The sequence below is a fragment of the Argentina anserina genome, chromosome 5 (genome assembly GCF_933775445.1).
Source record: "Argentina anserina chromosome 5, drPotAnse1.1, whole genome shotgun sequence".
In the NCBI taxonomy this organism is placed as follows: Eukaryota; Viridiplantae; Streptophyta; class Magnoliopsida; order Rosales; family Rosaceae; genus Argentina; species Argentina anserina.
This window is the reverse complement of record NC_065876.1, coordinates 11,385,612-11,397,588: the sequence shown is the minus strand read 5'-3', so window position 1 is coordinate 11,397,588 and position 11,977 is coordinate 11,385,612. Positions and strand designations below refer to the sequence as shown.

General features: G+C 35.7%; 1 protein-coding gene across 2 annotated transcripts; it reads left to right on the top strand.

The window, feature by feature from the left end:
• The first annotated feature begins 6,042 nt into the window (after nt 1–6,042).
• LOC126794472 ((S)-ureidoglycine aminohydrolase) lies at nt 6,043–11,977 on the top strand. 2 transcript variants are annotated; one of them, XM_050521203.1, is made up of 13 exons: nt 6,043–6,154; nt 6,230–6,361; nt 7,222–7,309; nt 7,392–7,468; nt 7,605–7,644; nt 7,767–7,833; nt 9,112–9,197; nt 9,500–9,581; nt 9,914–9,970; nt 10,081–10,119; nt 10,419–10,489; nt 11,584–11,637; nt 11,745–11,977. In XM_050521203.1, exons 1-13 carry the CDS (start codon nt 6,115–6,117, stop codon nt 11,812–11,814), a joined length of 903 nt encoding a protein of 300 aa, XP_050377160.1. In that variant the 5' UTR covers nt 6,043–6,114; the 3' UTR covers nt 11,815–11,977. The 2 variants fall into 2 exon arrangements, with proteins under 2 accessions (XP_050377160.1, XP_050377159.1); XM_050521202.1 differs by having other exon boundaries at nt 6,224–6,361.

Genomic DNA, 11,977 nt, shown 5'->3' with positions numbered 1-11,977 from the left:
AGGAGAACGGCGACGGCGCTCGTCAAGCCGTCGAGAAGATGCCGCCGGTGGAAAGGTCTGCAGCAGCGGGGAGATCGGCGCTCGTCGGAGTCGACTCTGCCGGGGAACGGTCGGGTATTCCGACTGGTTTCGTTGCTGTGGGAGACCGCTCCGAGGAAGGGAGGTGACGTCGCCGAGTTGCAAGGTTGCTGACGTTGTCGGCGGTGTGTGCTCCAAGGCAGCAAGCTCGGCGGCTTAGCACCAAAAAACTGCAAACAACAAACCCAGGTAAAAACAGAGCATGGCTCTGATACCAAATTAAACAACTTGGTTATATTACTTGATCACTTGATACATTCTATACAACATCAAACTGATCTATATAAGCTAACTAAAGTACTTTTGATGACAATTGTCGCCTTGATTTCCTCCGTGAATCACTCCCGTGATTTACGGAGTCAATCTTGCTAAAGTAGCTAAAGTGAATCGCACTAACACATCACTGCCCAGAACATTGACATAGAGATGTAGAGGTGCAAAGGAAAAAGAGTGAGGGGTAGTTTAGGATGAAAAATATTGTTAGTGGTAAAAAAATATTAAAAAATTTAAAAGGTGTGTAGAATGCAAAAATGAGTGTGTCAATTTCAACACTCTAAACAAATAAGGACATAAGCATAGAATTATGTGGTCTCTAAACTAACTAATTAATTGACGTTTAAATGTCCAAAATGTCATTAATTTCTAAAAACATACCATGCACCACATCACAAACTAACAAGTTTTTCTCTTCTACTTTTTTAGTTATTTTCGACAATTTTCAAGTTTTTCTGATAAACCGTCGACATCTTGGAAAAGATTCAAACTACATAGTTGTTCCTTATCTCATGAGCTTTCATTTAAGTATAGTGAAACATATATTTTGAGAAACTTTGGAATTTAAAATTTTAGCTACTAAGAACAACGGTAGCAGTAGGAGTAGCAATATAAACTATCAGTGGTAGTAATAATAGTAGCATGGTGATTTTAGTAACAACACTTGCTAACAAGTCAATTATGAGTGCAAGAACATGAGTGGATAAGTAGCAAATAATATAGTGGCATGGTGATTTTAGCAATACTTGCTAACGGTAGTAATATCATGTAACTATGAGAACCTTAATAGATATGGTAGCAAATGACTATGAGCAATATGATGATTCGATGAGTATGTGTGTATGCAATAGTAAGAATGATGAGGTGTGTAATAAGATAAAGCATAGTAACATGAAGTGTAATAGCAGATTTGACGAGTAAAACGTAGTAGTACATCAAAACAAGTACGAGTGTAGTATTATAATCGAACGAGTTAGGGCATAGTAGTACAACAATACAAGTAAGAGTATTTAAACATGACTAAAAATGAAAAAAAAATCGATAGTAGCAAGTTTCAGTCGGCAGTAGCAAGAAATTTTGATAGTAGCAGATGTGAAAGAGTAAGTGCAGTAGCAACTTTATTGACATGCTACTACGTAAAGTGGAATTTCTAGGGGAAAAGGGATGCTACTGTATTTGCTATAAAAATATAATATTATTATTCCCGTTAGGTGAAAGGATCTCTTTCAATCGTATTAATTGTAATATACCGGAAATTTATAATTATTTACTAATTATTGTTTGGAGATATTTAAATTGGTGGTGATCGGATTATATAGTACGAGGGAGAAAACGAAAGTGTTCGATCGATTTATACACGGAAACGTTACCGTGACGGGTCAAGAGTTGACATTTTATCCGTTAGGAATCTCAGAAAACTTCATTCATAGAAGTCGTAGAGTTCGTCAATACGAATTTGTGGACACGTGGCACGTCTAAATCGGAGTTCGCATGAGGAAGTTACGAATCAAAAGGTATTTGGACATTTTTAGAAATAGTATAAATATGGGAATTAAAGAGAAAATGAGGAGAAAAATCAGAAATTCGGATCGGTATTGTTCATATGTACTGTTCACCCCCGAAAATCCCAGATTTTTCTCTCCCCGAGCGGCCGACTTTGGGCCGCCGGATCTCCGCCATCCAGCCACCATAAAGCGGCGCACCAGTCACGTTTGAAAGGTTGTTGCGTCCCCTGTCGATTGGTGGTAGCGCCACCCGCCATCTCGCCACCATTTGGGAGCGGTGAAGCCGGGAAGTTCCACCGAAAGTGCATATTTCGCCGAATTTCACCTCGCCGGATCTCCCTCCTCCGGCTACCAATCAGTGAGATTCTTGTCCAATTTTGAAGGTCTCCTTCCATACTACAAACCCTCCAAAAGATTTAACCCAAATCGTTGTGTGCTAGGAGAATCGAAGAAAACAAATCATAGGTTTTAAATTGGGGCTTTTCGGGTTTTGTTAAATTGAAGTATTTAGGCTCAGAATTGGACTTTGTGGCGAACTAGAAAGTTATTAGGAATGTCATTTAGATTGTGATGGTGAAATTGGGTGGTCATTTTTGGTGGTCGGAAAACAGTTGCGGCGCATGAACAGATGAGTTGCCCATTATCTGTCGGCGTACTACATGAGGGGTAACAGATGAGTACCTGGGTCTCATGAGTACCCGTATTTTAAATGTAATTGGGTAAACAAATGGGTTGCCCAATGTTTCATGAGTACCTATATTTTCAGATGTTATTGGAAAACCATATGGGCAGTCCAGTGTTTTACGAGTACATTTATCTTTAAATGACATTGGTATTTTCTTTTGTATAAGATGTATGTTATACTATTGGTTTACTCATATGAGCTGCAAAGCTTACCGGATTTGTGTTTACAATCCTGATGCATATATTCGATGGTGTAGGGAATAGTTATGCAGGTGTAGATTAGCAGAATTTGAGGTCTTTCTGTGAAGATTGTCGAAAATTCTTCTTCTGTTTGGGGTGAGGATTGAGTGAATTTTACATTTCCATTGGTTATGTATTATTCAAGTCGAGTGAGTCATGTTGTGGACTCAATTTCGATACACTGTTATTATAAGATGATTTCAATATATTTGAGATTATTTTAGAGTTTTCATGGTTTCGAATTCGAATATTTACTATTCTAAATTTCAGGGCTGTGACATTAATGGAATGAGACATCGAGAGGGACGTATTGCCTAAATCTTGTAATGTCGTACAACCATCCTCTATGAGGACATGTAGAATAATATCAGGCGTATCCTCAATTCAATAACCATCAATAGAACTACTGCTAGCAATGGTAGCTATCTATTTGCTACTCTATTTGCTTCACGATAAACATGTCGTAAAGAATAAATCTAAAAGATTGCATGTAATACTTACAATATGCTAGAATCATTCTAACCTTCGACAAGTCTTCCTCTTTCTTGGCCAAAACTGCAAGCACCATCACATTATCACTCTCAATCTCAACCTCATGTCACAGCTGATGAAGTGTTATACTAATTCCATCTCTGATGGCCTCAGCCTCCAGATGTAAGGTTGACTGTGCAAACTCCATGTGATGAGATAACACAACCAAACACTTCCTTGCATTGTTTCCAGCCACAACACCGAGAACCCCAATACCTTGCTCAACCAAAAAAGCACTAACACAGTTAATTTTGAGACGTCCCCAAGCAGGAGCAACCCACTTGGTCTTAGACCGAGGCCGCTTCTTCACATGGCATGACCGCACTTTCTTATAGTCCTCAAAGAGCCTCCAAGCCCAAACACCCATGCTAAAAAAGGTTGCAATCACCACCTTTCCAGATCAATGAGTTTCTTTCCAACCAAAAACCCAGAGAGACATAAAAAACAAACCCAACTGCTCCATACCAAAACCTATCCATTACAGTTCTCATCCAATCCCATGCTTCCCTTGCTCGGCAATCCATGCCATTCCAATTTAGAGGGTTATAACGCTAGAAATACTACACCACACGACACACTCTTTAAACAAGTGCATCACCATCTACGGGCATTCATGACAAAAGACACAATCTGTTTGTTGCAGCTGAATTTTCTTCCTCAAAACAACTCTAGTGAGAAGAATATTACGACACACTTTCCAAACAAAAGTACGAACCTTAGGACGCACACTCCACGCCATAGCTTGTTCCAATACTTACTTGAGGAGTGTTGACTCCCACTAGAATTAGAAGCCCTCTGCTGCAACTGGTTTAGAGATCTCACAAGGTGATACCCACTCTTAACACCATACCTCTCATGCTTATCAAAATATCATATTAAAAAATATAAATATTTTGCTTTAATTTTAATAGGGGTAATTTGGTAAACTAAATTGAGGACACATGACACACATGAAAAAAGATGTCCTTATTTGTTAAAATATGTTCTTATCCGCATAAAAGTAACTTTAGATAATAAATTTGTGATAAACATCTTAATATAGGACTCATGTGTCATTTAATAAAAGTTTAATCTAATTATGATATGTGACGGAAAATATAATGTCATGTAATTTTCACGTCACTTCGTATTGTGTTGACATCCTTCCAACAATAGATCTTAAATATTGAACATTTTTAAATCTAATGGCTCATATGGTGTGTCAAAATTTGTATAAAATATAATGTCCTTTGAATCAGACCCATCATATATATCATTTCACTTATTCAAGGGTACCAGGTACACCGTGTACAAGCACTAACCAATAACTTCACTTCCTCAACATACTCTTTATAAAAAAAAAAGATAGATTAATTCAGTATATATATATATATATATATATCTTGTGCTTTTGCTCACAATGATAAGGAAATACACTGATTAATATGAAGAAACAAATAACAACTGATCTATAAATAATTACGGTTGGTTCTATTGCCATATGTTTGTTGCGCATCACTAGAAGAGGCGGGTGTGGTCGAATTTTGTTGGGTTTGTTACAATAATGGGATGGGGTGTGATTTTGTTGGGTTTGATAAAAAAATGCATTATTGGAAAATTCTTGGTGTAGTGAGTAATTATGTGGGTGTATAAAATTTGCTGGGTCTACTAAGAAGTTTGTTAGATATATTTAGCAGCACTCTAAATAAAATGATTACGTTCATTGTGAATCTTGAAGTAACAATTACATCTATCTCCACTACTATAACTAGAAGCTTTATTTTAGTGTCAACTGTTTCACAAAAAAAATGCCAAAAATACTCATGCTAAAATTAATGATAAATAAGTAATAATATATGAGAGAGTCAAAAAATTAAAATATTTAAAAAATTACTAGAGATAAAAAAGGGGAAATTGATGTGAAGGATGAAAGTGAATTCAAATAAATAGAAGCCATTCAAGCTTGTACAAACATGTGTCACAGACTCACAGGAAATATAAAAATTACATAGAAAAAAAAACTTATATTCATACTTCCCCAAACGACATTTATATCTTCTTCTTTTTTCTTTTTTTTAAAGGGAAGATTTCCCTCTTTTTTCAATTAGGTATTGACTTTTTCAACACATGTAAAATTTCCAAAAAACTAACTTACTAAAAGAATCTCAGCTTATTAAAAAAATTCAATCTTACCAAAATAATCTCAGCTTACTATAAAGTAAATCAACTTACAAAAAAAACTCACCTTATTATTGTCCAAGAACCATAAACTCATAATCATTACAATTGATCATTAATTAAAATTTATGTGAATTTTGAAAGATAATGCAATTCACTTTGGTCTTTAACTTGTTTTTTTTCTTTTTGTCGGTTTATTATTACGTTTCGCTCACTTAAATGCATTTATTATAAAAATAGTTAGATTGTGAGTATGTGATTATGAACAAACAAGATTCACAATCTCGACAAAGCTAATTAATAATATATATGTTTAAATAAATTAGATGAAAAATATCATATTTTTAAAAAATTGAATAATAAATAATTAACAATTTTCTGGAAAAAAAATTGGGCTATGGACATTTTGAAAAAAATACTGAAGGTTTAAATAATATTTTAGTTGTTAAAAAAAGTAGATTAGATGTTCATTTAACTTGGGTTCAGAAATATGAATCGAAACTCCCTAAGAAGAAATATATAAAAACAAACAGAGTGACAAACACCGTCACCACCCGTTAAACCACTCCACTCCCCAAGTTGTCAAATTTTCAAAGCGACCCGAGATCAACTAAACCCAGCGACTCCCAGACTCTCCATTGTCACGATGAATCAAGCTTCTCTCCTTATTCTCACCGCATTAACTGGTAAATACCCAAGTTATCAATCTTTATCTATTAGCTCCTGCATGCTTTGAGCTTCTCAATCTTGTAAAGTTTCAGGCTTGATCACCTCGGCAGTGGCTGAAGGTGGCTTTTGCTCTGCTGCTCCTTCCATCATCCACTCGGGTTCGGAGACCAATCAGCTTTATTGGAAGGCCACCAATCCTACACTTTCTCCTTCTCATCTTCAAGGTCAGTGTGTATACAAGTCTGTATTTTGTAATTATATGTTCTTGGATTTTTGGGTGGTTGTGAAAGTGGGTTGTATACTTGTATTGGTGATTATTGGTTTGTAGTTTAGTCAGAAGCATTGAGCTTGTGGTTGGTGACTCTTTAATGGCTTAACATAACATGTCTTTGGTTGCTATGGGAAATTGAAGTCGACTTGTCATAATCTTGGATTTACTGTCTGTTCAGTGAACTGATGATTAAGAGAATGAGTATCATACACATATAAGTATGTTATTAGAACAGTGGCGCAAGAAGTATTATTTGAACTATTTGATCTTCATTGGACGCTGGTCGTTAGAATCAGCAGACTTGTAGATAATAATGAAAAACAAATCTTTGCAAAAGGAATTGGGTCTCTGATTTTTCAACTATTGTCTCTAGTGTTGTGGTTTGGGATCGAGAATTCGAGATATCCCTACATCAGCATTATTTGTAGACGACTAATTCTTCTTCCATTTCTTTATTTGAATCAAGTCTCTTTTGGTGTGTTTGATTTACTATAATCCGCCAAGTACATGTTTTTGTTGTCATCAGCATTACATTAATTATTAGACTTTCTAATGGATTTCTTGCAACTTCGATGCAATTATCCTACAGACCAAATATGATCGTCTGAACGTAAGATAAGAATACAAATATTAGCTAACAAACAAAGCTGTACTCTTGTAAACTCTTACTGTGTTTTTGGTTCATTGGGAATCAATAATGAGTAAAGCTCATTTTCTTTTACTGTTTATTTTGTGGTTGTGGTTTTATGTTAATAGCTATTGCAATAGAAAGTTAAACCACCTGATGTTTGTGTTTCATTTTTTGCTTCTCAGACCTGCCAGGATTCACACGAAGTGTCTTCAAAAGAGATCATGCTTTAATTACACCAGAAAGTCATGTATTTAGCCATTTACCCGAGTGGTACTTTCAACTTTGCATCATGATATACATTTTCAGAGGCTCCTCTTCAACCGCTGTACAGTAACATTGATTTCTCTAATAGGACCCTGACGTCAGGAGCGTATTTGATTACACCTGCAATGGGCTCACACTTTGTAATGTACATAGCAAAGATGGAAGGTCTGTTATGTTTATATGGTTAATTAACTTAATTTTGTCATCATGTTTACATGACAATAGAGCCAAGGAAGTTTATAACTGGCCTCTCCTTTCTAATAAATCTGAATAGTACTGATATATGATTTACCATGTACAGAGAACTCACTTTCTGGACTTCCCCCATATGATGCAGAAAGGTAAGGGAAACTTGGATTTTTTATCGTTTGCTTTTACTATGTGATATAAGGTTCCATCTTTTTTAAGAGCATGATGTTGAATTTGTTTCATTGATTATACGCCACTCTGTCTTTTCTGGCAGATTTATATTTGTAGTTCAGGGTGCTGTGACCTTAACGAATATTTCTGGTACCACCCACAAATTAATGGTAAGAAAGCTTTATCAAATTTTAGAGTGATTGCTGGTGTTTTATCGCTAATTAAGATTCGACATGTGTATTAAATCTTCAATACTTTTCTGTTTGAACTTTCTATGTTACTAGCTTTAGGTGATAGCTTATTTAATATTCACCGCCACAGTTTAATGTTTGATTCACCCATTTGCATCATATTCAGTTGTATATAATGGGTCTTGCCCTTTCTTCATGAGTAGAAAGAGCTGTTATATTTTGCTAAGAAGTTTCAATTTCATGTTGGTTCCAAACCTTTCTCTTACACTTCTGCTAGCAATGCCGAAGTTTGAAAATATAAAAACAGTTTCAAAGACTATAAGGATACCAAGCATGAAGATGGCGTTTGAATGATATGAGAGAAATACTGAACAAATTGGATGCCAAGAAGAAGAAAAGAAGAATAAATAAAATAAGCTCAATATATCTAGAAATTGGGATATTTTAGCCTTTTCAGCACTTCTTTAAAGTAAAAAAAAAAAAAAAAAACTCTTCAAGTCTGTGATGACATCTATGGTGCAGTGAACCTATAAAGATATTTATGATGTTACGGGGAGTATATATTCTTTGAAGTTAAAAGCGGATGATAGTAGGGGCTTTTGGAAGCATAGTTGTCAAGAAACTTCTCCCTCCACTCGCCAAGGTAGGGACCTCTATATAGATTGTCTGGTGAGTAAATAGTCACAAAAGTTAAGAGTGAAGGAGGGTGAAGCCGTTTGGAAGCACATTTGCTTCAAATTGGAGACAGTTGTCCTTACACTCTTTAAAATAGGGAACCTTTATCAGGCATCTTGCATAGTCGTTTATAATTTGTGAGTAAGGGGACGTGCTAAAACAATGAGTCATCACTGCAGCCAAAAGTGAAGAAGCTGTGTCTGAGATTATCATTTTGCACTGCTAGATTTTTATTCGGGTTTTTATTTTCTTCTTTGGTTTTGAATTTCATAAGTTCGACCACCGCTGCGAGAAGTCTGAACTTTAATCGAGTATATAACACCATCAGTTCTATTAATGCAAGACCAATTACAATTCTAGTAGTACTATATAACACGAAAATATGAATGATGATTCAAACAATGACTTTTGACCATCTTATGGAAATTGTGCAATGGTTTTGTTGTTTTTGTTGATTCTGATCCATGTATTTTCCTTTTTCTGTACGAGAATTACATTCCTAGTAATCTATCCAGGAGTAATGAAGTATAATCTCATTTAAAGTTGGCAAGAGTTCTAATAGCATTGATGTATGAAACACAGGTGGATTCATATGCTTATCTACCTCCTAATTTCCATCATTCTATTAGGTGCGATGCATCTGCTACCCTTGTGGTGTTTGAAAGAAGGTTTGTCACCCATACCTTATCATTGTTTTGATGGATTTTCATCTCACATTTTATTAATTATCGTGTGATCTCTTGGTATCCATAGCATCAGAATACACTTTTAATGACCTTAGATTGCATAAAATTACTAATGGAAAGCGTTGATAAATCCGGCACAGTTTTCTTGATATTGAAACATTGTTAAATCCATTGTCGTTCAATTTAGGAGATAAAATAGGGATATCTTCGTAGCATTTCTGTATTTCTGATAGTCATTAAGTACTCTTCAAGTGCCTAAAATACTCTCTGATGCTTCTTTTTAGGCCTTCCTCTCTGGATAATATACCTAATGAGCAGATTGTAGGTTCAACAGACCAGCAGCCACTCCTGGAAACTCCAGGCGAGGTAAGTATTAGCAATTTGCAAATGTTATGTGCATTCTGGTTGTGATTCCAGTTTAGAATAATTTCAGAAAGAGAAACCTATGGAGTATTTCTCGGATTCAGCCCTCACAAATTATATCGGGGAACGTCTCCCAAGAAGAGCATTCTTGTTTTTAAATTGTTTTAATCATATTTTTGGGAGTCAACCAAATGAACCAGTGCCTAACTTTTCCTTGTTGATGATAACACGTACATTTTTCATTTTTCGGTTGTAATGTTTGGTCTAGAACTTTAGGTGATAGTATGAAAATTTTCAGTAGTCTTGTGCTTCACTTTTTCTTTAATCATTGCCAGGTCTTTCAACTGAGGAAGCTCATTCCAACTTCTTTATCATATGACTTCAATATCCATGTAAGTAATCACATATTTATGTGAAGTCATTCCTGGATGGTCCTCACAATCTAATAGTGATTCAACAGCAGTTCTTCTAAATAACAACATAAAATTTCAATGTTTGGCAGATTATGGATTTCCAGCCTGGAGAATATCTTAATGTGAAGGTAAAGTCTCCTTTCTGGCTAACTGGATTGTGTTCAGTGTTCACTGAAACTACAAGTTGGGTTAAATTTCTTTCTCTTTCGGATCAATATTAATCCCTGATAGGTCTGGTGTCCATATGTTTGAATAGTATCCTTTAGTCCAGTAGTCTGAAGATAATATAAAAAAATAAATAGATGTTTTGTATACATCTGAATTCCTTGTACTTCTCTGATATCTATTTGTCTCCATCTTGAAAAGGATTTGATGTGGAACATGTTGATTTTGTTTAAAGATTGTGTTTGGCTTATGCGTTTTACAGGAGGTGCATTACAATCAGCATGGTCTATTGCTTCTGGAAGGACAGGGCATTTATCGGTTAGGTGATAGCTGGTAAGAGTTCCATTCACTGTTGAAATTAAACTACATTTGGTCCTTTTACATTCATTATTTTGAGAACATCTGATGTGTGACTTACTATGGTTGAGATGACTAGATGAGCCAAAATCAGCATGTTTTAATTGTGTATACAAAATTGCATAATCATAATCGGGAAGTTGATCATTATACTTGACTTAAGTGCTGGTAATATGAGGACTTTTTGGAAAAAAATTCATTCTTTACATGTTGAAGTGTTTGCTTGGCACCTATGTTATCTTCCACAATTATTAGTGTTTCATGCTACAATGGTGCGCATATGTGCTATTTATTCATTGGTCAAGGGCCGGGTGCCTGCTGTTTTGAACTCTTGCACCAGAACTCATGGCATGACTTGGTCATCTATACATTCAAAATTATCATGCTTAAACATATAGCTTCTCACATAATTGCTCTAGAATCTTTGGTAGATTAGTAATGGCTCCTATAATGGTACAAGTCACTTCATATGTGAGTTGTGCATTAGAGTTGGTTATCATGCTGGTGATGGCAATGGAATCATCAAAAAGATTTCAAATCTTGGGCTGTCGGGCAAAGGGAGCAAATGAGTTTTAATTTGTCTGTATATTCCAACATCTGGAAAAAGAGTCATTAGAATGGGTCTGGAGTATGAAACTGGATTAGTTTCTCACTTTGACATTTGAAGTTAACCTACCTCAGGAAAGAATGAAATTGACTCTTCCTTAACAGGCTCTGTGTGGTGTTCAATTTTTATACTTGCGCCAGAATTATTGCTCATCTCTCAAGTAGTAATTTCACTTCTTGTTGGCCAATTGTTTCTTTATCTGACCTTTAAAATCGAGCATGTCACTGTATCTCTAGCTATACCACCTTTTATACACAGCTGATCTTAGTGATCTGAGATAGTTGGCCAGAATACAACTCCCTAATACATCATGTTTGGGTTTAGCCATCACTAGTTGCAATCCTCTCTGCTTGTTTTTTTCCTTTCTCTGCTTATGTATGTTTGGGTCTGGCATTCTGCTGCAATTAGAATTTTATGTTAAAGTCATGTCCCGATATTTACACTATCATCGATAATTATGCAGGTACCCAGTTCAGGCAGGAGATGTCATTTGGATGGCACCATTTGTGCCACAATGGTAAGAGATACAAAAATTTTCTCTCCATTTAGCATATTTATCTCCTCTCCCCCTTGTTGTGTAACCAAACAAATCAGATATGTGATGTAATTTGCAAACATCAACAGGTATGCTGCATTGGGTAAAACTCGGTCGCGATATTTGCTGTACAAAGATGTAAATAGGAATCCATTGTAGTCACATGTATTATGACTCCTGAGGATGTGTTCTATATATGTGGAGACAGATTGATGTGTCGTAACGTAAGCCCAATTGCTACCTTCCATCACCTGTGAAGTATGAACACTGAACGGTATGTCAATCATAGCAGTAATTATATTCTTTAGTTTCATTTACTTGA